We start from the raw sequence: 27,166 nt of genomic DNA on the forward strand, positions 1-27,166 counted from the left end.
AAAGCAGACGGACTAGAACCGATGGGCCTGCTTCCGCTTAGCCTGCCAAACAGGAAGGGACGCCCATATATGGGCACCCCCCATTGTCTCCAAGGCACTGCTCTCTTAGCCAGCGTCTCCATGACAACCAGATAGAACTCTGAGCCAAAGCTGTACTCATAGAGATTCAACTGGTATGATTCAAACCAATCATATAACAGACGGCTGGAAGAAAAAATACAAGCCACCAGCTTCTAGACGTCTCTGACACACATTAAATCAAGGTAAAGATGCAGGGGGATCATTGTGGGGGGAAACGGGACACAAACATGACAGCAACACCTGCATATTAATTGAAAAGACTTTTGTTCATTCGATTCAAAGTACCGTAGCATCACCATTGTTTGTTATTGTTTTTTTTGGCCATGATGGTTATACTAAATCATCACAGGAATACTAAATATTAACCACGTCGGACATTTCCTGTCATTTGGATTAATAACATGATATCATCTAAAACAATCAGCATTTTTTTTTTATAGAAGAACTGATTTTTATAACAAGAATACAAGAAAGCAAACAAAACAGCACAGCACCTATAAATAAGATCACCTAACATATATTCATTGCAAAATACTTGATGTGGATCTGCAAGATTGAGTCACACTAGCCCCCCCACCCCATTTTCTCTTTCTCCTAACCCCATCTACCTCCCTCTCTCTCAGTATTTCAGATCACCTCATCTTTGACTGCTCTCTATTGAGTTGCACCCCTTGTGAATTCGACAGCCACATCCGAACACAACTCCACACAAAACAACAACGAACACACACCGCTTTGAGGAAGAGGAGGGCATTGGGATGGACACGCACAGAAGGTGCACAAAGAGCCGTCACACATGCATGACTTCTCATTAGTTTGTTTCTCATATGCTCTGAGACTTATCAAACAAATTTAATTATCTTTTTTTAAAAGAGATGTTCAATCAACACACAGCAAGCGCTTGATAGGGAAGACAAACTTTCACGTGCACACGTTCATGTCGCACAGGAAACTGTTCAGCCGGCCTTTAACATAAACAGAGACACGTATGATTACTACCTGAGCCAGTGGGAGACTTGCTGTGTCGAGAAAGGGCGACGCTTCTGGGAGAACTTCTGTTCCCGGAACCCATTTTTCCATAGGAAGATGATTTCATTACTCTGCATTCTGTCAAGCAATGAAAGACGCTCTTGATTTGTTAATATGTTAAGAATGGATTTGTTGACTGTTGACTGAAGTATGAAAGTCATTGTTAAAACATCAGATTCAAGCAAATCATTTCACAAAAACATGTTCGTTAGACTATTCATTCAATTTTCAACAAATCCAGAGACAAAATACAATCTTGAACCGTGCATTCTTTTTGCAGTATTACTAAAAAGTTAAGTATATAATATAACTTAACATTGTAAAACTATTACAACACAATCTCACATGAAGTTGTAACTATGTTACGAGATGGCTAATTCGTACGAATTTTTGCAATCTCATTTGTATGTTTCAGAATGATTTGCATCCGGGCCAGTGATTTAATAGTGGGGTTTGGGGAGGTGCTTCAGTATTGCTTTTTTCTTATTATCTTACATTTTGTACAATTCACCTCGTAAGAATTCATACCAATAAGCCACCTCGTAAAATAGTTACAAATTCAAAAAAAAATAACGTTTTTAATGTCTGACATCAACATGTTTTATAGTGTAACACAGTTTACACTATAAACATGACACATTGGCAAATAACTGAAAAGGAGGATTTTCGAACAAACCCTTCAAAATTTAAAGTAATTAAGAACACTATTAAAACTCAAAGTCTACCCAAAGATAAACTGAAGCGTTAAATTAATCCTCCTTTAAAATCAGTCCGCTTGCAGAAGTAGATTTAAGTGTGATCGAAAAGATGGCAGGGCTATAAGTGAAGAAAGATCTTAATCCTAAATACAGATCAGAGAGACTGAGATTAAAGTAGAAAATGAACGTATTCTGCTCTCCTCATATGTTTCTAACTTAAAGTGACTGTTATGGAACAAATAAAAATGATTATAGTATATTGCAGTCACTGCTTTGTGAATTGCCATTCCGCTCATATTAAATATGCTTCCTTTAGGGAAATCACTCATCGGAGGCTGCCGTTTTGGCTCTATCAAGTTGGCCATCGGCGTGCTTCATATGTTCTGCTCGGCATTGATCGGAGCTCATTAGAATGACACGTGCACTTCTGCAAGTGTCCGTAATGAAATCTCACCATTTCTAATTCACCTAGGCACATATTATGACATTCATTTTATTTGCTCTGTGAGGGCAGTTATAACTCAGTTAAAGCCACAGCTAATGGCCAAAAGAGTTATTACATCAGATGGATGGATGTGCAATGTATGGCAATGGTGAAAATAAGAGAATGAAGCACTCTGCACATTGTAACGTGCCAACAATACAGAGAGTCCTCTTTTATTAAAGAGCTCTTCCGAATACACTTCAGAAAACTGAGGCGCATGCTTTCAACTAAGCTCACATCAGCACAGCCTTTATCCCCTCACACCATTAAAGAAAGAAAAGCAGACAGGAAGCCACACGCATTCTCATTCCCTGAAAACAACAGGAAAAGTAATGAGAGAAGTTGGTCGGACTGTGTGTTCGTTCATCTCTCTATGTTTTTTAGCCTTATAAAGAGGCTGGACATTACAGGCCTGACTTGCTTTGGACTTATTTTGTTATGAATGTCTTCTTCCAATTAATCAATAAATCCTTCTATCCATCCGTCCATCATCTGAAGTGGGAGACCAGGAACCCATTAGAGCCGTGGCTGGTGTAGGCGTAATGAAGAATAAGGTTCTTTTATATTAGTTTTGCACGTGGGATGAAATTTTAATGGACTCATTTGTAAGTTGACTACAAATGCTGATGAGATCATGACAAGTATTGCGCACATCAAGTGTTGAATGGCTTAATAGATAAAGGTGTCCTCTCTCACTCCAGATAAAAGCAGCTACCGAAGAGTTTCATACCATTCTCGTCCAACAGGAAGTCATCCTGGTAACGGAACTTCTCGGGGCCGCATGCGATGAAGACGTCCTCATCCCCGAAGAAATCTTGAAGGCACGTGACCTGCGATTGAAAGGAGGGAAGTCATTAAATCTGTTACAGCATCTGATTTTCTCTTTAATAATCGCCTTGGGGTTTTTCTGCTTAATGATAAAAGACGTTTTGCTGGTGATCATCACCCAGAAGGCTTTTCGAGCGCGTTTCTAATGTCTTTTTAGGGAGTGTAACCACCATCCCTTTATTGTTGATTGCTTATAATCAAGAAGTTAGATCTAGCACCCGAGGATAATATCCAATCAGACCCGTGGTCGTCTTTGGGGGATGACTGCTTTGAGAACCATTTTACGGCTTGATCATTTCAGACATCAAGGGGGAAGCAAGTAAACAAATGAATGCAGAATAAGTGTGAGGTTTACGTAACAGAAACAAAGACATACAGGGATTTAAAACCTTTCAGAGAAGAAACAGGAAGAATAAATGATTTTTACACATCTGACTTCGTGCAACTTATTTGTTCAAGAGGGTTTGAGAAATATTCTGTGTTGCTGATGCAGAGAAGCTTGTTCATGAATTTGTGACTTATTGGTTGTCCTGCATCATCAATAAACAAACTACAGTGAGTTCAAAATGCCGCTGCTAGAATTCTAACCAGGTCCGGAAAATACGATCATATAACCCCAATGTTATCATCCCTGCACTGGTTACCCATTAAGTGTCATATTGACTTAAAAGTTATTTTAATTACTTATAACGTCCCTAAACTCTGGAATAGCCTTCCCGATACTATTGGAGGTTCTTAGCTTTCACTTAATTTATAATATGCCAAATAAACCACGGGAGACTGCATTTATTAGATATTATTTACCACAATCTTGCTTGTTATATAAACACCATGCACTGTGCTGTGTTCTACCTATTTTGTGTTTTTCTTATTTTTTCCTGTATAATATTTGAGGATGCAAAATGTGCAATGTTATGAGGATCAGGACATTGAAATATGAATTTGAGATTGTGATAAAAATATTTCTATTTGCATGCTATTCCAGTAATAGCTGTGATGTGCCATGCAGCTGCTAAGATGGTTGCTTGCTGGCAAGATAAGGCTTGTTTGGGATCTAGCTGTTTAAAACAGAACAGCTTCGGCCCTAAAGAGAGGAAGACCTGTGATGTTTTCCATCAAACAGCAATAGAAAACATCAAAATCCAGGGTCAGTGTGATGTTAAAGAAAACAGTTTCACATCGGAGCATTGGTATGAAGGACCACTGGGGAAAAGGTGATTCACAAAAAGAGAGCCAGAGCAGGTGAATAAGCAAGAGAAACAGAGAAAAGCGATACGCGTCACACCCCGACTGACGGAGATAGCTGTCTCCCAGTGCAAAAAGTAGCTTTGATGTCGCAAAGAACAAGGTTAGTTATGCAACAACAAGTTCTCTGTCTGGAAGGGAGGAAGTGAATGAGCCGTCACTACAAATTGAAGGGATGATCAGACACTTTAAACATGGAGATCATAATAGAAGCTTCAGTAGAGAAGTCAAGGGCTCTGTAAAATAATACGTAAACCTTAAATGAAAAGCAAAATGCAATCGAAATGAAAAGTGTAAAACATTGCCTTGTCGTGACTTTCATTTAATGAGCAGGGTATGGTTAGATTAAATCTGAACAGTAAATTAACAGTAACCTCAGAGATTTTAGTATTTAGTTAGTTTTCGTTTTGAGATGCAACAATAGCGCCATCTGGAGGATGATGTACGACAGTGCACAATGGATTTATTCGTGTTTGTGGACACAATTAAATTGGAATTAAATGTAAATTTAAATGTCCTGTATTCTCTGTACTAAATATTGTTATGAATTTATGAATGTGTGTACCTAATTAATTTCCTCATTTGACCCCATTGATGAATATTGAGACCTTTATCCTGATACTGATAGAAAGCTATGATAAAACAACTAGGCGGCGGTGTTTACACACAGAAGGCGTTTAGGCAAAACTGACATCACAATACGGGGTTAATCCACAATCATTTTGTATTTTCAAACATACTATAAACTGCGATAAAAATTATAATAATTTTTCATAATATTAATTGTTTCACAGAAAGCCATCTCTTTTTGCAGGGAGAGGGGTGTATAGTATAAACACTACACTTTCTCACACCTACACTCTGTAGTACTGTGTGTAAAACAGTGTCACCCTATATAGAATGCAAATTTATAATATTATTTTTCTATGAATGATATTTAGAATAGTGTAGCTTCGAGAATATGCCAGCAGAATAAAATATATAAAATATTGACTCAAGCTGTTAGTCCAAGATCCATTGGACTAAAAGTTCTATTGAATCAAATGAAATGTCTCTCTGCATTACAGAAACAAATTAAATACAGTATCTATTCAAGGCAGTGTGTGCTGCAGTACTGATGTTCCATCTTGTTCTCACCCACAGCTCTGCTAATTCAGCAAGAAAAAAACTATGTGATATCCTATTTTTGTCACTTTCAGGCAAGTTTCACAGGGGAACAGAACCGATTGCAATATGTTTGAAAGTACCTGAGACAGAGCACAGCACACTCTAAAAATGGCTGTGAACAGTGAATACATCTCGGTGTTATTTCTGGGAGAACATTTTGTGTTACTTTTGAAACTTATGTTGTCCCTTTTATTTATTTCCTACAAAAACAACACAAGATGTGTTAAAATAATGCATGATGTGTTAAATAGCATAACACAAACAACATGTTAATAATTAACACCAAATTTTTGTGCTTGCAGTCAAATAGTGGATGTGTGATTCTATCCATTTAAAATTACAGCTAATAATGACATTTTCTGGCCAATAAAAGGGAGTTTTGTCATCTTAAATGAACTTTTCAATTATGCCTGGCTTTAAGTTTTGTGGCTTGTTGTTTTATGTATATACTGTAACAAAATGACAATGTTTATTTTGTGTAAATGTTATGTATTGTTTTCTGTTATCATTTATCAATTTTCATGTCTTTAAAACCTGTATCTGACACTTTCATCTGTGAACACAAAAAAAGATATTATGAGAAATGTCTCCAATGCTGCTTGATGACCAACGTTATTCTAAATATCTTTGTTTGTTTTGTGCAGAAGAAAGTCATACAGGTTTGGAATGACTTGATGGTGAGTACATGATGAAATAGTTGTTATTTTGGGGTGAAAAATCCCTGTAACCAGAGCTGTTGAAAAACAGAGTTACGACGCTGAAGAATGGAATGCGGAAATAACTTGTGTCATGGAGCGACCAACAGGTCCAAACACTGCACTCAAGCCCATTCTTTGTCTCCCAAACACATTGCTGTGCAGTTGATTAAAAAACGGCATGTTTATACATTTTAACGAGTTGGCGGACACATCTCATATTCATTGATCTTATATTCCCCAGACAAAATGCTGCTATAAATATAGTCAACATAGTATTCAGTGTACACAATATGCTAATATATTTAGCTAAATGTATGCAAACATAGTTGCTGTTGTCTGTCAATTCAAGTACGTTGACAGCACGGATGCCATCAAACTCATTCGTAGGCCAACACTATGTGGCGTCTCACCCACCTGCACGTTTGTGTGTATAAAGCAGTAGGGAGCATGCAGGGGCAGGAATGTAATACGTCATACCATGTGATGGCGCAAGTTCACAGAAAGCCATCCTACACCCGTATGTGCACGTTTGTGTGGGTGTGTAGGTGTGTGTATGTAAATGTGTGTAGGGAGGGAAGTGAGAAACTTGACCACGCACATTGGAGCCGTATGACAGCATTGTGATCGTGGGAGGCACGTGTGTCATCATAACAGGCTGGTCTTTAAACAGATGAACACCATCAGACAACAGATTGAATTAATGCCCACCTCCGCCTGACTGTTCAACAAGCCTCCTCATAAAATATACAGAAGGGGACCATTTCAGTTTTTCAGATTATTCTTGTTCTATTACAACTTTCTGTTAGTGTAATTTAAGTTACTGGAAAGTGCAATGTTAGGTGTGATGGATGATAAATGATAACAGTATTTTTATTTTGGGGTAAACTAACCCCAAACTAACCCCAGCATTGTTAAAGTAGGTGTCCTCTGTTATGTGGAGCTTTTTGAAAAGAAGTTAGACGTCATCTTGATCTCCTAAATCAGACCTGCTAAATGCTGAGCAGACTACAAGAGCAGTTACATAAACTCTCAATTATATAAAGCAGATTCTGTGCCAGAAGTGGGCAGAGATTAAGATTAATTTCATTATAGAAATGAGGCGAATGATGAAATCACATCCTCTGAGAAAATGGCATTGAAACAGGGTTGCTTCAGATGATCAGACTCTATCGCTCTCTCTTTGATGACTGTCTCGCAAGACACTGTTCTCAATAGAAAGTTATGTGTGGAAGTTCTTATGGCAGAACACATTAAAGATAAAAGGGCAGTGATGAGAAATGAATGGATTGAGAGAGTTTCTGAAAGTGAATGATTTTCAAAGTTATTTAAGAACAAAACAAAACGTATCTAGCCTTCGATGTGTTCAGTTTAGGCAGGAGACACACATTCAAATGATGTGTCTTATGATTTGTATGGAGAGATGTACCACGCACACACACACACACACAGAACTCTCATGCCCAAACACAAGCTGTCTGTACATAAATACACACAAACTGATATTCATGCACCTGGTAGAAGTGACTCAGCAAAAGCAGCAGACTGGCTAAAATAAGATCTCCAAATACCTGCTGTCTAAAATGCTGCAACATACTCAAATGAAGATGGAAGAGCGAAACTCCAACCCCAAAAGTATAAGATATTGAGACAGTATAATGGATGGGGCTTTAAGGAGTAATTGCTAGTTAGAGATAAAAAGCAAGTCAAACATGTAAAAAGGGGTAAAAAAACGATTGAAGTAAAAGGTATAGTTTATATTTAAAACATAGTTCTTGTCTTTGTGATGGAAAGACATTTTAAGACTAAATTGAGCATGATACTTCACAGGAAATATGTTAAATAATTGTAACTATTATTTGACCATAGGAATACAAGTCAAACTACTGTAAATGAACGAAGAAAATTAATCATTTTCATTAGTTCATGCAGTTGATAAATTTATTTTTGCTCGCAGATGCCACACGCTCATGTCTAAAGTCAAATTCTTGGAAGTTTTGCTTTGTTTCTTATACAAAACATGTTAATCAGATGTTGACCAGATTACATTTCTTAATGGCTGATACACTGTGGTATAAAATAATATTTCCTTTAATTAGAATTTACAAAATATCACATGACTCAAACTCAGATTAACTATAGGACATGATTCAGTCCAAGACTGGTTAATGAATCCAGATTGGGAAATTAATATGGATTTCACACCCCAGGAAATAAAGAAATTCTGATGACTACAAACTACAAAGCCTAAGGCCTTATGTCAAAGGCAGTACACTCACCTAAAGGATTATTAGGAACACCATACTAATACTGTGTTTGACCCCCTTTCGCCTTCAGAACTGCCTTAATTCTACGTGGCATTGATTCAACAAGGTGCTGAAAGCATTCTTTAATAATGTTGGGCCATATTGATAGGATAGCATCTTGCAGTTGATGGAGATTTGTGGGATGCACGAACCTCCCGTTCCACCACATCTCAAAGATTCTCTATTGGGTTGAGATCTGGTGACTGTGGGGGCCATTTTAGTACAGTGAACTCATTGTCATGTTCAAGAAACCAATTTGAAATGATTTGAGCTTTGTGACATGGTGCATTATCCTGCTGGAAGTAGCCATCAGAGGATGGGTACATGGTGGTCATAAAGGGATGGACATGGTCAGAAACAATGCTCAGGTAGGCTGTGGCATTTAAACGATGCCCAATTGGCCTTAAGGAGCCTGAAGTGTGCCAAGAAAACATCCCCCACACCATAACACCACCACCATAATTGCATTAATGAGAAATGAAACTGGTTTTCCTAATAATCCTTTAGGTGAGTGTATATCTGTCCTTTCTATTGAAAAGGATGAACAGAAGGTTTAAATGGCCCTTCAGACAATGGAAGGCTGCTGTAGACACAAAGACATGTCTTATTAAACCGGACGTGTGTATGCAATGGGGCGGAAAATCAGTTATGTCCATCCGCCAAACTCCAGAATTGAACACTTGACTGACCGGCGATTATACGCCTGTTATGTTTCTGTCTCGGCCCGTAGCATATGCCAGGGGTCATTAGGAATCAGGGGCTTCATGCAGCACACGTCAGCCAGCTTATTGTGTCTGTGTGTTCTAAGAAGTTTATGTTTGTGTAGCTTTACATCATTAGTCTCCACTTGTGTATGTGTGTGTGTAAATAGAAGCTTAAAAGATAAGAACATGAGAACCCGGACTGTGGTCTAAGCGACTTATACGTCTCCCCACACACTCGACACACACTACTGCCCACAGTGACGTCACACCCAAGGCTCTGCCGTTACTAAGCAACTGGATCACATCGTCATAGAAACTGTTGGGGGGTGATCAGTTTCTTTTCTAGCATCATAAGGGAGCAACAAGCGTTGATAAAATTAGCTCATGTCAAAAGACTTGTCGTTTGAGAGATAAAGTACAGCTACACTATTTTCTAGTACAATGCACTTTAAATATACCTGGCATTTTCTTTTTTATGTATCCGTCTGAAGTCTGGACCGTTCGGTGAGGTGTGATGCAGCGAGACTAAAAAGAGAGAAAAAGAAAGTCATAGTGCTCCGGGATGAGAATGTTTTGAAAGCCATGTGCAAGCCAGAATGTGTTAAATGGGATTCTGACACATGTTCATTATTCATTTCTGCTGCGTGCCCTTTCTGCCCCATCTGTCAGCACTGTCCTCCAGCAGTGATGCGCCACAAGCAAAATCCACAGCATGCACTTACTAGTAGCGGATATTTCTGGAAAGCACAGGGACACGATCCAGGCCATCGGCCAGCTGAGGGGAACCAAATCGGCACAGAAAACTTACAGAACTCACAGCTGTGTATTGATAACAAAAAACAGCCAATTAAAAAAATGAATGAATGAATGCATGAGGCATTTATAAAGCGCCATTTACCACCTCCATTTCCTCAACCACCACCGGAATAACAGTATTATGTCAACTTTCAACTATTTACTACTGGGACTGTTTGGTTATTGTATGTTGGCCATTTAGACTACAGTAATAATCCAAAGAAAAGTGTCATGATGTGTGCAATGCACAATATGCAATACGGCCTTGATCTACTGTCTCTGACCTCATTATACTGGTTAGCAGAGGGGTATCATGAGACTCTGGAATACACGCAAAGACCTAAAAACCCAGATCAAGATCTCCGTTCATTCACATTTCATTTGACACAGACTTGGAAAAGCATCTGAGAAGCATTGTAGCGTCTCATATCTTCCATACACAAATCTGATCAGTGAGATGACAAAAATCTAGTTTTTTTATTATGTTATCATGTTTTTCTTATTTTATTGTGTTAGATAGATTATGGCTTAAATCAAAACAAAGTGACTGCAGTTTGTTTGATATTAATTGGAATGCACCATAAAATGCATGGATTTTGTGAATCAAATTCTAATATTTTGGAATCAAATTCTTCATATGTACTGTACAGCCGTGTAAAAAAACATTACAAAATTTACATTTAATCAGGATTTCTAGATGTATGTTGGCCATTCCAGTCCAGTGTCTGTTGAATTTCAACCAATCAAACCTCAGGAGTGACAAAGTCATCCAACAGTAATAACAGAAAACTGTGAAAAATTTGCTTTTCCCAAATAAATGTACAAATGTGAATGTTGTATTGCTTGAAAGTAAATATGAAGATGTTTTCTTTGCCGTATTTGTATTCTAAAAAAACACAGGGCATCTTTTCTCTTATTTTGACCTGTTTCTCCAGTTTTCATTTTTCTGCACATAAATCCAAATAGAAAAAATATTTTTAATTTGTCTAACGGCTGGTACTACAGAAACACAGCTTTTTTTAATTAATTTGTGTACAGCTAGAAGCAGATGTTGTATTTAGTGGTTTCAACCTTTCATTGAATCATTGAAGTGAGCAGTCTGTTATGAGCTATCAGTTCCTACTGTATATTCAGATGAGTGAAATAATGTTTTCCAGAAACCTACCAGTTAAGCAACTTCCAACTGCAGTGTTGTACATTTGATCTGATTATAATCAGTTGCATTATGGTTTAGTCAATAAGCAAATCAATTCAGACTCACCAGACAGAACACACACTGTCATACATTGTCTTCTGTTTTATTATAAGTTCCATTTTATTCACAGTAACCATGGAAGCTCAAAATAATTTTCTTCATTGACTGAAATCTATACTTTTCTTTCACACAGGTTAATTTAAGCAAGACCGGTTCATTTAAATAACATTTAGCCAGAGAAACACAAAGCTTGAAAAATAGTCTTCATTCTGTTTACTGCTCTATTGAGTAATGACCACCTGACACAGGAATGGCCTCTGTTCTTTAACCAAATCCTCATCTGGAACAACGGATAAAACTGCTTCACATAAGGACACTAAATTCCATTTCACGTGAGGTTTCTTTTTTGCAAGTTCTGCAAAATCAACACAGATCCAGCACATAAAGAACAAGTCTGTTACTAAGAAGATATCACAGGATTTAAAGCTGTTAGTATATACATGTATCATCATTCAACCTCACCATCCTATCTTTTGAAACTACATCAATCCCTGCACAGACAAAATGGCAATAGCTCCTTCCACTCCTATTCTGCATTCAAAAGAAACTTTCTGATCTCACAGCACAATTGAACATAAAAAAAGACTTACTATTATTGCTTTGTTGACTGTACTCCACCGCCTTTCTTTCCACTTAAGTAAACGACATGTGCTCTTCCCTTTTCTCTAGATACAACAACGTAGATCCCTGTATTATCTCTTTTTACTTCCTCTCGTTCCTGTTTTTTGCTCCTTTTTTTCATAATTGCATAATCGGCACAAATCACGGGGTGGAACACTATGTGTCTGGCTAGGCTTCCTCATTATACCTTTCCCTGGGGGCTGATCGATCCCTATTCTAAAATTGACTCAACCCGAAATGCTCTTACTTTGTCTGGATGGTGACCAGTGACTGTGAAACCTTAGATGCTAACACATGGGGTGGATGTTATGAATATATTTAAAAGAGAAAAGTGTAACATCTTTAGTGCTCCCCATCTGTAGTTAGGTGGAGAAGCAGATAGTCCTGCCCCCAAACTCATGCTATTGGTTGAGTCACGCAATAAACAAAGCAATTTTTAAAATGTGTCACATAAACTTAAAAGGAATTGTTCACCTTCAAAAAGAAAATTCTGTCATTATTTACACACCCTTTTGTCATTTCAAACCTGCATGACTGACTTTCTTCTGGAGATCACGAAAGAAGATGTTTTGAAAAATGTAGGTAACAGAAAATCGTTGGTCCCCCTTGACTTGCATTGGTTTTTGGTCCATATAGTAGAAGTCAATGGGGACCAAAGGTTTTCTGTTACCAACATTTTTCAAAATATCTTCTTTTGTGTTCAGCGGAAGAAAGAATGTCATACATGTTTGAAATGACAATAGGGTGTGTAAATGATGACAGAATTTTCCTTTTGAAGGTAAACTATTTGTTTAAGGGTAAATCAACGTTTTTACACCTGCCCAGAATTCATACTAGTCTTGTTAATGTCTGCACGAGAACAGTATACAAATACGGTCATCTGCTATGATACAAAATGGCTGATAACATATTATGACACAAACAATCTGTCGGCGCTCTCTTGTTTTTTCATTGTAAATGGGAACTACACACCAAAATGCAAGTAGACAGCACCCTGCGTTATCTGAGACTTTGGCAGAGCTGTGAGAACAAAGATCAATGGAGAGAGGTTATAGATCTGTATGTCAATTAATTAGAGTTTAATGGATTTCAGCCAAATGCTCACTCCTCATTTGCAAATCTGAGCAGCCAGAGCAAAAATCTATGGATCTATGTCTGGAGGTTTAAAGATGTAATTGACATACCGGTACTGTATGTGATCATGTATTCATATGGTGGAAAATGTGTATACAGTACATAGAATACTGAGGTAGATCAGAGCATGCAACGTTCGTGTGTGTGTGCGCAAGTGTGCACACTTCAATCATTTTTCATGTGTGGGGTGGCTACAGCTGTTTCGGCGCTCAAAAAAGGTGGGAGGAATTTAAATGAGAGCAGAAGCCTGAGTTATTTCTGTGTGCTCGGAGACACAGATTCTCTGATTTCGTGTGCGTGGGCACAGACACAGATTTTCATTCATAAACTTGACTTCACCCTTAAATGCTGCACCAGGTTTGTTGCAATAGCATTTGAATCTATTAAGCATTTTTGTTATTTAAAGCTTATGGGATGAGAGATTATTTTCATAATTGAACCAACAAGAGACACATTGTTGATATTGAGTTCTGAAATATTACAAGAGAATACAATAGCCAATATGATATCAAAACTATGTCCTCTTTTTGAGGTTGCAAAGAATTGTCAAGATTTTCATACCTGTTTTCCTTCAAGGGTGTAGATCCTCTTGACAACACCAGAGTCGAGCTTTATAGCATCTGTTATGTCAGTGAGAACCTGCTCAAAGGAATGGGCAGTCTTCTTGTTGAGCAGAATCCGAACCGCCTTCCGAGGTTTCACCCCACTGCGGATGACAGTGACCAGTTTGGGTCTGATGAAGTCTTTGTTCTCTTTGGACTGTGGCCCTAATTGGGAACACGCCAGAGATGTGGGACACTTGCTGGAGTCCAAGGCCCTCACATTTACTGACCAGTTTGGGTTGACATTGTTGGTGTAGTCAAGTTTTTTAAAGGCTTCAGTGGCGCCGCACACATAACTCTCACCTACAATAAGAGAAATCAGAAACATGGTACAATGCATGTTAGTTTATGTGAATTTATGATATAAATGAGTAGAGTAAAAAGAGGTAGACTGGTAAGTGTAAAAATTATGCATTATCATCAAAACTGTATGTACAGATAGTCTTGAATTTACAACTAATCAGCATTAAATAGTTACTTGGCTCACCCCCAACACCCCCACAAGGTTATCATGTTCCAAACCCACCCATCTTTTGCACAACACTGAGTAGAAAGTATAAATGTTAACATTAATATCTTTCCATATTATTAAGGTTAATGGGTACTTAGGTTGTCAATCAAAAAATCTGCATAAAATGTAATTTGTGCTCAATAATAAAAATGCTAAGGTTTGGATCAAAGTGAGTATTTAATAAATGATGACATAATTTGTCATTTTATAGGCTATATCTCTTTAAAGGGATACTTCACACAAAAATGAAGATTCTGTCATCATTTATTCACCTTCGATTTTTCCCAAATCTGCCTTTGTTCTGATGAACACAGAGAAAGATGTTTGTACGAATGCTTATAACCAGACAGATCTTACAAAAGGAAAAAAATACAATGTTAGTCAAAAAGGCCACAGAACTGTTTGCTGTATTCTTCAAAATGTCTTCTTTCGTGTTCAACAAAACAAATTATAAAAGTAATTTTCCTAATGTGGGAGTCAATGGGGGGCAAGATCTGTTTGGTTATAAGCATTCTTCCAAACATCTTTCTCTGTGTTTTGGGTGAAGTATCCCTTCCCTGTTTTCACCACACATGGCACTAGCATATAGAGAAAAACTGTGTGTTGACACAAAGATACTTTAACTCTCGAATGTATTAATTTAAACTGGAAATGACAATACAATGGCTAAGATGTAGAATATGGTAATTGGATAACAACAAGTATGCAATTTGATTCATTTAATTTATTCCATCATTTTTATCTATATACTTTTTTCATCACATCTATATATAATTTTCAATTAAACATGTTTAGTGACCCAGGCAATATATTGTTCGGTCTAGAGATGTTTATTCAGTCCAGACAATATCTTACCTTCCACCAGTTGATCAATACTTGTGATTTTATTGGAGCCATCAATTGTGTAGATGATCCGGACCCCTTGGGGCAGGTGGACGTTGTCAGAAAGGGTGCGAGTCAGGTCAGCCAGCAACGCGTCGAAGGTTCTGATCCGGTCAGATGAGATAGCGTACACTATGCCGTTAAAGTAACGGTCTCCGTTGCGATAAAAGCGCACTTTCTTCGCCTTCTTTTCAGAGCTCAGGGCTTTCAGGGTGCGCGTCCGGTACAGGCTGCAGTGCGCGCTGTGACTGGGACTCAGGAGCCCGTTCGCCCGTCCTCCACCTCGGCGGTTGCGCTGAACTTTGTCCCTCTCGTCAAAATGTTCCTCCATTACGTCCACTTATATTAGTGCTGGATTACACAGATACATGTGTAAAATGAATTTACAAAACTATCGATTAGTCAATAATGTCCCGAGTTTGTCTGGTCTGAAAATAACTTTTAATGACAGCTTGTTTGTGTGGGCTTTAAAAGCTAATTACATCCTGTGCCTGTCATCCTGTTGTTGTTGACTGTCACTCACTTTGACATAACTAGTAGCACATAGCCAACACGTTTGACTGATAACAGGTTCATCCTCTGTATTAAACCCAGCGCTAAAATCCATTTACATTAGCTGTCACGATATTCACCAATAACACTGACGTATGTTAAAAATAGCACGGATACGAAAGCTTTTTTTAAACAACAATAAAACCATATAATAATAATATATAACAATATAATAACCGAGATGTTGCACTAAAATAGCAATATAAACTAGGCTACAATGATCTAAATGACATCGATCAAATTGGTCAGCAATGTCAAAATATATCACGTCATGGGGAACAAGAATCCTAAATACTTGCCTGATGGAGAAGAATATTCAGGATTTCTTATTTGTGGTGATGTTGAGTTATGCTGACAGAAGTCGTGATGCGAGTTCTTTGTTGTCCCGCAGAGGAGTCTGGACGGCAGCTGCTCTCTCTCTCTCTCTCTCTCTCTCTCTCTCTCTCTCTCTCTCTCTCTCTCTCTCTCTCTCTCTCTCCTCCGTGTCTTGCGGTGATTTACATTGGCCAGTTTCTCATTGAGATGCAGCCCCTCACAGCAGACGTTCAACACACATCCCTTCCTCCTCCTCCCCCCACACACACACCCGCCCAGTTTCTCACCAGTGAGGGTGCACTAAGTCTAAGTCTCTTTCTCAAAGCTCCCTCACTTATCCGACACGATGAAAGGCAAGTAATAAAGGCAAGCTGTCCTTGTACATTAAACTCTCTTTGCTGGTATACAAATCGCCTAGTACAATGCGTTTCTAATGTTATTATGTCCAGTTACAGTATATGCTAAAGGTTTATACTGACATTACGCATTAGTTGAAGTGTCTAACATAAGTAGTGTTTATAAACATATGAATGGTTATTTCTCTCCTTGCAATAAAAAAAAACTTCAGATATAATGAAAAATGCAAATTGTTGAGTAAAAACATAAAAGTTTAAACAGAGGACAAGTTCTAAATAAAGTTAACATTCACCTTCACATCTTAGGCTATTTAAAATAAATGACGTCAAACTATGAAGTTTTCAATTACATTTATTTCAAATGTATTTGAACATTGCGCATATAATAAAAGTTAGTTGTCCCTTCAGAAAATTATAACCATACAAAAATATTGCTTCATTTGAAATCTCAATATGAATAAAAATGTGTAAGTAATGCATTCCGCAACATTAGCGTTTTAATCGAGGCAGTCGACTTAGTGCTGCTGTTCTTCTAACAGACCCCATCATCACCTTATTTGAACCTTGTTTTAGACTCTCCTGGGCTCTGCTGAAAATAGAAATAATAGAGAATTATTCTTAGACATTTGGTATATTCTCACTATATTTACAACGTACATCCAAAGGCAAAGACAGACAATGTATCTAAACAGAACTGTTTCGTGCAAATTGTATCCTTAAATGGGACAGCTAAATTAGTTTCTGACAAACTTTAAATTTTAACAAAGAAATGTGCAGGCTGGAAATCTCAAGACCTGTTTTAGAGCAAAAAGCAGTGTCAGTTGGAGATAAAAGTGAACTTTCTGTCATATGGAAAACAGGGGGAACGGTATCTGACAGCAACATTCTCAGCTATTAGGATGCTCCCCCCCTGCTCTGACCAACAAATTAAGTCAGAAGGCTGTTAAAAAGTGTGAACCAAGAAAAGGATATGTTCTCCCTAGGTATATTGGGTTAATTTATTAACAGCAGGCTCAGTTTCAAGACCTTCTTGTTTTTGGAGTGACAAGTCAGCATTCTTTCTTATGAAACACAGGGGAACCTTATCGGACACTAAATATGTTATGGAAAAACAGTCAATAAATAAGCTCAAAATTTTATCTGTAATAATCTGATGAATGGCTGCTTTTTAAAGCTTCACTATTATGACAGCTATATAAGAGATAACATGACATTTTAATATAAATTTGTGTGTGTGTCAAACTGGAGAAAATAATTCAGATAAATCCAGTGTGGCATCAGGATGATTCATTTATGAGATTTTTGGGGTAAACTATTCCTTTAAAATATGTTTTGCAAAAAAATGAACTGATATTGTTTTCCATAATTCCATACAAAAGAAGTGTATTGCATTTCAACATTTACTTTTTTCCTTGGCTTTGTGCCGTCCTTCGGGCCTGAACCATCTGCTGCCTTCTATTGAGATCCAAAGTTGAGGACAGCTGGGGACATATCATTACTGTTTACCACTACAGACACAATCTGCATAAAGTAACAAATCAATTTCTTGTGTCATAAAATAAAGAGATTCTAGCGCTTAACATGCAGCTATCAAAAGTCATGCATGATGGCTATAATACATATTTTGCCTGAAAAGGAAAATGAAGGAAATTAAAGAAAAATTTAATGCATATTTTACCAACGCAATCTCGGCAAGATAGGCCCGCCTCTCTTCATAGACCTTCTGATAAACCTGATATAAATAACATACGTGACATAAATTATTGTCTTATTTATAATCAACATACACTCACCTAAAGGATTATTAGGAACACTATACTAATACTGTGTTTGACCCCCTTTCGCCTTCAAAACTGCCTTAATTCTACGTGGCATTGATTCAACAAGGTGCTGAAAGCATTCTTTAGAAATGGCCCATATTGATAGGATAGCATCTTGCAGTTGATGGAGATTTGTGGGATGCACGAACCATCTATTGGGTTGAGATCTGGTGACTGTGGGGGCCATTTTAGTACAGTGAACTCATTGTCATGTTCAAGAAACCAATTTGAAATGATTTGAGCTTTGTGACATGGTGCATTATCCTGCTGGAAGTAGCCATCAGAGGATGGGTACATGATGGTCATAAAGGGATGGACATGGTCAGAAACAATGCTCAGGTAGGCCGTGGCATTTAGACGATGCCCAATTGGCACTAAGGGGCCTAAAGTGTACCAAGAAAACATCCTCCACACCATTACACCGCCACCATAATTGCATTAATGAGAAATTGAACAGGTGTTCCTAATAATCCTTTAGCTGAGTGTATGTGCAGCATGATGCAATTCTAGTTTATTTTTGCCATCCTGCTTTTCACGTCAGCATTACCTTCACAGATAATTATTATTTCTTGGAACTTCTTCAACCCAACTCATTCACTCAATATGGACTCTTTGTACCAGGCAATACAATATCATAAACAGAGACATTTTTTTTTAATAAGAGGATGTACAGGACAAAATCTAGGATATTTCTTTCAGGAGCAGGGAAGAGGGTACATGGATGGAAAGGCCTGACCTTTCCTTCTTGCACGATTCTCATTTGAAGGTCCAGGAGTTGAGTTTGTAGACTATTCTTCTCAGTAATCAGCAGTTTCAATTTCTGTCTGAGATCATCCTGCATGATAAACAAATGCATAAATAAATGATTCTCTAAAATAAATAAAAGTTGACTGGTCTTCCTTTCAAGAAAAACTGTCACATAGTAAAGTTTGTTTTGTTTCAGCCCTTTGATATCTCCAAGATTTAAGAGAACAGCCCACACGGCAAGAAACCGTTTAAGCTTTGCATGATCAATAAAGATATAATGTACAATATAATTAAAGAGCATTAATGTGTTTTTTTTCATCTGTATATACTGATCGGGGTCATGAGTAACCAGACATTTTTAATTGTTTAAATATCCTATTTGTCCTCCCATTGCTGCAAATGGCTTGCAAAGTTGCTGTCCCCTTTCCCCTTTCACAGATTACTGCTCACTGATTAAATATTTTTCACGCTGTTTCAACAGATTGATTTTAATCTCTTGTTTGGCAGAGGTCCGTATTCAGCTTGGCCAGACAGTAATGAGTTTAAACAAAAAAAAATGCACCATGAAACAGTAGCAGCTGAAATACAGCATTAACATGCCTTGTTACACAGACACGGCCAAGAGAATATTACATATATTAGACCGTTACATAAATATGTTATTTGTACTTTATGGATTTTGTAACATCTGTGTGCTTTGGAATTCTGTGAAATATACTCACCACTGGCATTTCATCATATGAGCGAATAGAAGCCAGTCGGTCTAAGGAATAAGATGAGGAAAGACATTTTATTGCCATGATTTTCATAACTGTAAAACTGATTTTGTTAAATTTTATCCTTATGCAGTTGGTGCCCACAATAGTACAATTGCCTATCTGAACCCACTGTGAAATGTTTACTCTTACCACTTTTTGAGTCACACCTTTCTGACAAAGCATTGAACCTTTGGTTAGAAATGTTTGGAACACTAACACAATACAACAGAATACCGTAGCTAGTTGCAACTGAGACATCTCCTCATATTTCTACCAGTTTAAAAAATACAATATGGGCCTGCTTCATATTATTCTGTATCAGCTAGCACAATTAGAAACCTTTTAACTGTCTATAAAAATCTATTGAAGCATCATGATATAACTTAAGAGACCATTGTCAACCACTGAGCGTTTAAAGGAAAACTTCCCAAAAAGTCAAAGCAATGAGGCCAATGAAGCCAGTGAGGCAATGTAACCACAAGGCCCCCTTCAGTGTATAAGTGGAATTATCCTCTGGTATACTTTCAGCAATTAATTAATAAATAAAATATTTTAGAGTTAAAATTGCTCAGCCATTTTAGGTATTTCATTGCTTTTTTTAATATCAAATTGTATTCTCCCAATGCATGTAATGTTGCTTTACACTAAGCTTCTAAACATTAACTATGTATTAAACATATATGCAAGTATATAGCATACTTGTAAAAAACTACAAAAAATTCAATATTTTATCTTGTTGGTACAAAGCAATTTTCAAAATTACCATTACCTACACTTATACACTTAACATATTTGGTGAATATTAATATAAATATTTGAGTTTGGCCCTAGTCAGATGCCCTTAATTTTTTACTTACAGTTTAAACAGTATATTTCACTGCTTTAATTTTTTGTAAAATCACAGTTAGATGTTTTTAGAGTGTAGTCTAAACACTAAAATTGTTAGGAAGTGTAAATAGGCCAATTATAGTTAAGGTGGTGTTTTTTGAAGCTTAAATATTCCACAATGCGTGAATACCAATTTTGATTAATAAAAGAAAAGTATCATCACAATATGGCTATATACATTGAACTATACGAACCAAAAAGGATATTTTTATAATTAAAATAATGAAGGTGCCATTCACTGAGAGATTGAATACCTGCAGGGTCACCGCGGAGGCTCTCGAGTCTCTCTCTGACGACACTGATTTGCGTCTCCAGCTGCCCGTTGAGCTCCAGCTGCGTCTCATATCTGGTCCGCCATTCATTCTCTGAGCAGCAAATTCAGAAAAAGTCTCAAGTCAAAATGTTTTGCTGCTTAAAGAAAGTAAATGCAGAACCAACCTTCTCCATCCACACTGTTAAGTCTTTCCTCCAAATCAGCCAACGTGCTCCTCAAATCACACACAGAGTCCTGCAACATCTCACTTTAAACAGCCACAAAAATCGTCTTTTAGATAAGAACTATAGGGATAAATGCTACACGCACATCATTTTTGTGAGGGAAAGACAATAAAGGTTTGTCATTGGTTATTTATTAAAAAAGTTAACAGCATGTTGTAAAGCCTTTAAGTATTTGAAGGATAAAGACTTACTTGACCTCTCTCTCTTGCTCGAGTTCTGCTTGCAGTTTGGATAACTTATCATTTCTGTAATACGTTTCACTCATCTTTTGTACCGACCGTTTTCACGTTTATCTTATTGTTGAGATGTTTCCATGGCAACAAACAACCTCAATAAAGTTGAACATTTCATTCCCGCTGGGTCCTAGCACCTATGGCTCATTCAATCATTTTCATGCCAAAATAATTTTAGGGTACCACTTAATCTATTTTAGTGTTGAAAAAAATCGATAATATATGTACAAATCTGTAATAAATAACCTTTCATAGATTTTAGATTTTTTTGTTAACATTGAAAACAGGTCCCACAGACATGAACACCACATGAGGGTAATAGATCACAGATCACAAATCACACAGATTTAGAGAAAACACTGTATTGTTATTAAAATGCATTAGATACACTGCATTTGTTGTCATTTCGTTTTATAAATATCATTCTTAACAAATAAAACATGGATTCATAAATCTTTAGAATTTATACTATATCTTAAGAAAAATAAAATAAATTTAAGGAAGGCTGAAGAAAGGGATATAACATTTTCTTAGACAATACATAAGCGCATATTTCTGTAAAAACTGTACAGTAAATGTCATATTAAATAGTACAACCATATCTCTTTTAAACGAAGTATTATGACATCACAAAAAATCTACAATTTTCTGTCATCACAATTTTAATAAAATATCCAGATTAGATTATTTTTTCTCATATTGTTCTTTCTTAACTGACTTGTCTTCCATCTCGCTTTTCTCTGCTTCCGATTTGGGAATAACCAATGCTTTTGCAGTCTGCTTGCCTGTGGACTTCATTAAACCCTTGATGCCCAGGTTGTCCACATTAAAGGCTGTCACACCTATATTGACAGCCGACTGAACTGCAGTATCTGTGGCCTGCCCTGCCTCGTCTCCGTACCTGATCACAAACAATGAGACGTTCTAAAAACAGATAGCTCTAGACATGAGTAATATAAACTGTTTAACCATTTGAACGGCGACAACTGATGCTAAATGTTTTGTGTGCAAAAAATGAGGATAAATGAAACCAAGACCAAGATAGATATAATGTTGTCTTTATCTCAGGTTTAATTCATAAAACACCATGACAGACAGCAAAAACAGGCATCAGTTGTGGGTAAATTACTTGGCAGAGAGCGTTAGCCAGAAAATAAAGTGATTTTACCCTCCACCGTTTATATGCTGCTAGGGGGGCCCAAAAGGTTTCCCAGACCCCTAAATCTGCCAAAGCAACAGGAAAGAGTGAATGAAATTGTTTCCCCAAGCAGGAAAGTTTAGAAAGATATACAGAAAAAAAATCAGCAGTATTAAAACTTGGAGAAAAAGGCAAGAGAAACAAAACAATGAATTACGTATACAACATCAGAGAACAACTAACACTTACTTGTGTCTCACAGTAGAGACAGTTTCTGATGTTAAACTTTTGCCTATCGTTTTGGCTGCCGTCTCCAGACTGGACCAGACAGTGGATAAACCTACAATGTAAAATATAGTTTTTGAAAAGATGACAAAAGTATTTTTTGTAAAAATATAAACAACCATGACAATTTAAAAGTTAGATAAAGCATGGTTGAGCATTAATCAAACAACACGATCAGAGGGAATGTAATTGATTTATTTAGTTACCTTGTATGCTGGTTCCTGCCACTAGTTTGGCTCCGTCCACTGTGGATGTGCCATCTTTATTTTTCTTGAGGGTTTCTGGAATAAGTTTGTTGCCCTGTTTTTTTATGTGAGGAGCAAGTTCCTTCCCAACTTTACTAGCCACAGTAGCGACACCATCCACTGGTGAATAAAAACAAAGTTATTGCACACTGCTAGGAGCCATCAATACAAGGCATAAATTATAAAATCAAAATCTGCTGTTATGTTTTACCTAGATACTGGCTTACTTTCACAGCACCAACGGTTGCCTGTCTGGCTGCATATAGGCTTTTGGCAACCGCGGGGCTGACCTCCGCTGGGGTCTCTTCTGGAGTTGTGTTTTCTCGCACCCAGGTTCCTCCTTTATTGATGGCTTTACTTGTAGCTTCAGCTCCTCGCACGAGCCCCTGACTCAGCCAAGAGGTTCCTGCACAGAGTAGCCAAAGTTGATCAATCTCGAAAAGGTCATTCATTTTTGTACTTTTGTACTACTATAATCCTACTAACAAATAATACGGATTCGTAAAGACTCTGATGCAAACTTAATTGTCAAATTACAGTTTAACAAATCTAACCAGAAAGGCTGGATATGAAAATGTAGTTGCAAGTCTTATAGTTATCATTTGAAACACACTACTAGACTGTAAATCAGCACTTACTAAACAGCGACCTCTAGTGGATCTTTGTTTAAAATGCTCACTGTGTGCATGAATTCAAATGTGAAAGTTAATTTCTAAAATATATTTATCAAAAAATCCCTTTTAATCATCTAAAAGATTAGATCGTCATTGACACACTAATCAAATTCTAGTAAATATCTCGTAATGGTCCTAATCTAAGTCACATTGGATGTAATGTACAGCACTTTGGGCAGACCTTGTCGCAGCAGAAATGTGCTAAATAAGAAATAAACAAACCAACCAACATTGGTAACAAAATTTCAGACCTGTTAAAATGCTCTGTGAAATTAATTCACTCCAACCAGGAATAGTTTTAACCTCCCCTTCTGGTCCTACAGATGCTTCTGAAGGAGCACCAATAGGAACCTTTTTGTCTGTCCCTGTGGCTCCAACTGATCCATCATCAACCTTAAATAGAAACACCTTCATTATGACCAAAAGTAAGTATTTTCAAAGGCCCACATCTAAAATGTATATACAATTTACTGTATTATAAAATATTCAGTATTATTATAAGAGAATAATGTTAACAGTTCAATTCGTAGTTTGTTTGTCACATTTTTGACCAATGAATCACAATGATAACTCGATTACAAAGAATGGGAGTATTTGTATGATTCCTAAGGCATAACTCTAAACTGGTGCCGCTGAATTATTAACGATAATATCATATAAGTGTAGTATTTACACGATATCACTAATCATGGATGTTAAAATCACGCTAATGGTCAAAACAGGTAAACTGTGACACCTGTAATATGCATCGTGTCAAATAATCAACAAGGTTAATATAGTCATCATTCATTTTTCAGGACTGTTCTCCTATTATTGATACAAACCATATTGATTCGATTACCTGGACTCTGAGTTGTGACAGCAATGACAGTTGCTCCTGAAATAAAGCTCTGTCTGCTGCGGGCAGTTCTGAGGACAGTACCACCCCCACGTACGACCCTGGTACTGCTGCTGTGATGTCAGGAAATGTAAAAACACCTTTGTTGCTCAGAAAAACAGGCGAGTCTGGGTACAGCGGGTAGATCCAATCACATACCTGCAAACACAGGACATATACTGGATGAAATGTATAGCCTTAATGCGATAGGTCACTTTCGATAAAAGTGTCTGCCAAATGCATAAATGTAAATCTAACATTCATTTCCACTAAACATTAAAAAATATTATCCTGGAACTACAAAAAAAACAGATTTGGTACTGTGAACGTCGTGGTGCAATACAGGGACATTTGTGGGGAATAACACTGGAATTTTAATGCATACTTCTCAAAGCCACTCTTTGTTTTGGATGGCTTAAAGCAGGACAAAGGGACACTATTGGACACACGCAGCAGTCACGTTAGACCATGTGTTGCACGTGTCCTCCATCAAGTCCCTGAGCGATGGGAACAGTGGGCAGCTAGCCTTTAAAATTGGAAATCTGCCAATAGTGAACACAGAGCCGAAAGTCTGCCATTCAATGTCTTTTCTATTTGCTGAAACAGCAAGCAGATCAATAGGCTACAAAACCATTGATGTCAAACCTAAAACGCATGAAAATAAAAAACATGCAATCTAGTTAAACAGGCTTTCGAGGGTGTGAAACAAAATATTTGTTTGTCAAACAGGAGGAGCAATAAGGTAGTAAACTTTTCTAGAATTTTAAAGTGAAATATTTATAAACTGTGTCAATCTGACAAAGTCTATAAACATCCATATGAAAGTAAAACTATTTATGGTGAAAGTAAAACCACTTGCGAACAAAAACACCACACAAGCTTTCTCTAAACAAACAACAAATGCTCTCAACGTCTGTTCCATTACGTACAAGAAAGTCCTTGTATTGTATAAGGTGATGAGCATGACAGCAATCTCAGTTATTTTTCTGTTAGTCATCGCAAGCTGACTGATCGCAGGCTGTCAAGAACCAAACCCTAACGCAGAAGGTACTATTTTTTTAACCATTTAAGATGCTTTCAAAAATATACCCCCATATCCAAACCTGTTCTACAGTTTACATTCATATTAATCATATTATAAACCGAAAGTTTGTTACCTGTAGGTATGCTGGGGCATAGCTGGCACCGCCGTGAGCGTTCTGGTTCCTGTATAATAGAAGTCGCAGGTACCCTGGATAAGAGGGGGCACTGACATGGCCCTCAGCAGAAACAAAAAACATCTGCACCCCACTGGGCACTAACAAAATCTCCATTCCAGCCTCTCTAACATTAACAGGGGCAACAGCCTGACGTTGGGGTATCTGGTTTGGAACAGATTGATATGACCCTCCATGAGAGATTGACAAATGTCCCTCTGTTGGTTGTTGGGTGTAATCTGGTGGTGGTGGAAGCTCACTAGGAACAGCAAGACCCGCCACAGGTGAGGCAGGAAGAGCAGGGACCCCTCCTGAACTTGAGATCTGGTTGCCTGGTAGATGACTTCTGTTGTTAGGTAGAGGCTGGGGGTCTTGTAGGATAGGAAGAGCCGGATAAAGTCGCTGACCCTGGGTCGGTGTAGACTCCAGCGACGTTAGACGAGTTTTGATGGTGCTCAAGGTCTTGTACATCTTCAGCTGCGTCTGTCGCGCAAAGTCCCAGCTGGGTCCGACACAGTCGTTGCCTTGGGTGTTAACCTCCAGCCCACTGGCGAGATGCTGCCTGCCCCGTCTGTACATAATGAGAGCTTGTGCTTTATTTCCCATCTCATCGTATTGAAGCCCCGTTTTGACGCATTGTAGCGCTTTGTCATAGTTCGCCCGAATTTTCTGAACTTCAGCCGGTTCTGCGGACTCCATCTCAGAGCACGTTAAACCCAGAATATTGTCACACCAAAAAAAAGATCATACACCACCCTTTAGGCTTTTAAAAGACTAACGCCTGGTTTAATGGCTAATAATATTTCACATGACGTTGCCTGGAGATCAAAATAATGCAACCAAACGGGTTTGACTAGATTTCTATAACGAGCACGTGGCCTGTTAAACTGTACTCCACACAATAAAGTTAAAGACTGAAACTTAAAGCGTAGTGGAAAACTTCGGCCCGCGACACAGCTTTTGAGTTCGAATATCATTCCAAATTCATGGATGCGACAAACCACAACCACCACAAGATGGCGCCAGTCTGCAGTACTTCAAAGCGTGCAAAGTTTCAGTATTGAACATTGACAAACAGGATAATGCAGTTCCTTTTTTTGCAAAAGTTGTTTGCTATGCATAAGTATCTAGCACTGCACTTTAAGCTTAAAATGCGTCCAGTCACACCAAATGTTTGCATTTAACACCAAACACAACAGAATACAGGAATTTGTAAGGTTTCAGAAACCGCTCAAGAGATACATGTACCAGTGTAATGCAATTTATATTAAATCTGCTGTATTTGTAATACAGAAGGAATGTAGGCTGTCACCTAGACGTATTTAGCAAACTACAGTAAAAGACCACAAAATTAAATACTGGAAAGCTGGATGGCACGGTACACCAAAAATTAACATCCCCGTTGAAGGGCATCAAAAGAGAATTCAGGAGACAGCACTGGCACCAGCTTCGTTTTATTGTAGACCTACAGTACATGATATGGTACACCATGTAAAAACATAGGTCAAGTAAAAGATCTGGGGGTGAAAAGTTTTTGGTTTACTGTC

The 27,166-nt window shown here is 37.7% G+C and overlaps 3 protein-coding genes across 6 annotated transcripts in view; all 3 read right to left on the bottom strand.

Annotated features, from left to right (window-relative positions):
• The window catches only part of dclk1a (doublecortin-like kinase 1a), a 35,811-nt gene extending 19,810 nt beyond the window's left edge, over nucleotides 1–16,001 (bottom strand). The window contains 5 exon segments of the mRNA XM_056737051.1: nucleotides 1,081–1,188; nucleotides 3,023–3,122; nucleotides 13,604–13,947; nucleotides 15,011–15,388; nucleotides 15,889–16,001. Of these exon segments, the coding sequence (XP_056593029.1) occupies nucleotides 1,081–1,188; nucleotides 3,023–3,122; nucleotides 13,604–13,947; nucleotides 15,011–15,368 (910 nt within the window). The 5' untranslated portion in view covers nucleotides 15,369–15,388; nucleotides 15,889–16,001.
• A 650-nt stretch (nucleotides 16,002–16,651) lies between these two features.
• On the bottom strand, nucleotides 16,652–21,274 carry ccdc169 (coiled-coil domain containing 169). 2 transcript variants are annotated; one of them, XM_056737053.1, is made up of 8 exons: nucleotides 21,163–21,274; nucleotides 20,912–20,994; nucleotides 20,728–20,838; nucleotides 19,550–19,590; nucleotides 18,817–18,915; nucleotides 17,939–17,992; nucleotides 17,665–17,741; nucleotides 16,652–16,846 (listed from the first exon to the last, which is right to left on the bottom strand). In XM_056737053.1, exons 1-8 carry the CDS (start codon nucleotides 21,234–21,236, stop codon nucleotides 16,750–16,752), a joined length of 636 nt encoding a protein of 211 aa, XP_056593031.1. In that variant the 5' UTR covers nucleotides 21,237–21,274; the 3' UTR covers nucleotides 16,652–16,749. The 2 variants fall into 2 exon arrangements, with proteins under 2 accessions (XP_056593031.1, XP_056593030.1); XM_056737052.1 differs by having other exon boundaries at nucleotides 16,652–16,849.
• Nucleotides 21,275–21,576: 302 nt separating this feature from the next.
• On the bottom strand, nucleotides 21,577–26,577 carry sparta (spartin a). Of its 3 annotated transcripts, XM_056736717.1 has the most exons (8): nucleotides 25,581–26,576; nucleotides 24,388–24,582; nucleotides 23,798–23,939; nucleotides 23,084–23,278; nucleotides 22,834–22,992; nucleotides 22,592–22,682; nucleotides 22,373–22,428; nucleotides 21,968–22,105 (listed from the first exon to the last, which is right to left on the bottom strand). In XM_056736717.1, exons 1-7 carry the CDS (start codon nucleotides 26,316–26,318, stop codon nucleotides 22,383–22,385), a joined length of 1,566 nt encoding a protein of 521 aa, XP_056592695.1. In that variant the 5' UTR covers nucleotides 26,319–26,576; the 3' UTR covers nucleotides 21,968–22,105; nucleotides 22,373–22,382. The 3 variants fall into 3 exon arrangements, with proteins under 3 accessions (XP_056592693.1, XP_056592695.1, XP_056592694.1); XM_056736715.1 differs by lacking the exon at nucleotides 22,373–22,428 and having other exon boundaries at nucleotides 21,577–22,105; nucleotides 25,581–26,577; XM_056736716.1 differs by lacking the exon at nucleotides 21,968–22,105 and having other exon boundaries at nucleotides 22,140–22,428.
• Nucleotides 26,578–27,166: the final 589 nt, after the last annotated feature.

Source organism: Triplophysa dalaica, chromosome 22, assembly GCF_015846415.1.
Source record: "Triplophysa dalaica isolate WHDGS20190420 chromosome 22, ASM1584641v1, whole genome shotgun sequence".
NCBI classification, from domain to species: Eukaryota; Metazoa; Chordata; class Actinopteri; order Cypriniformes; family Nemacheilidae; genus Triplophysa; species Triplophysa dalaica.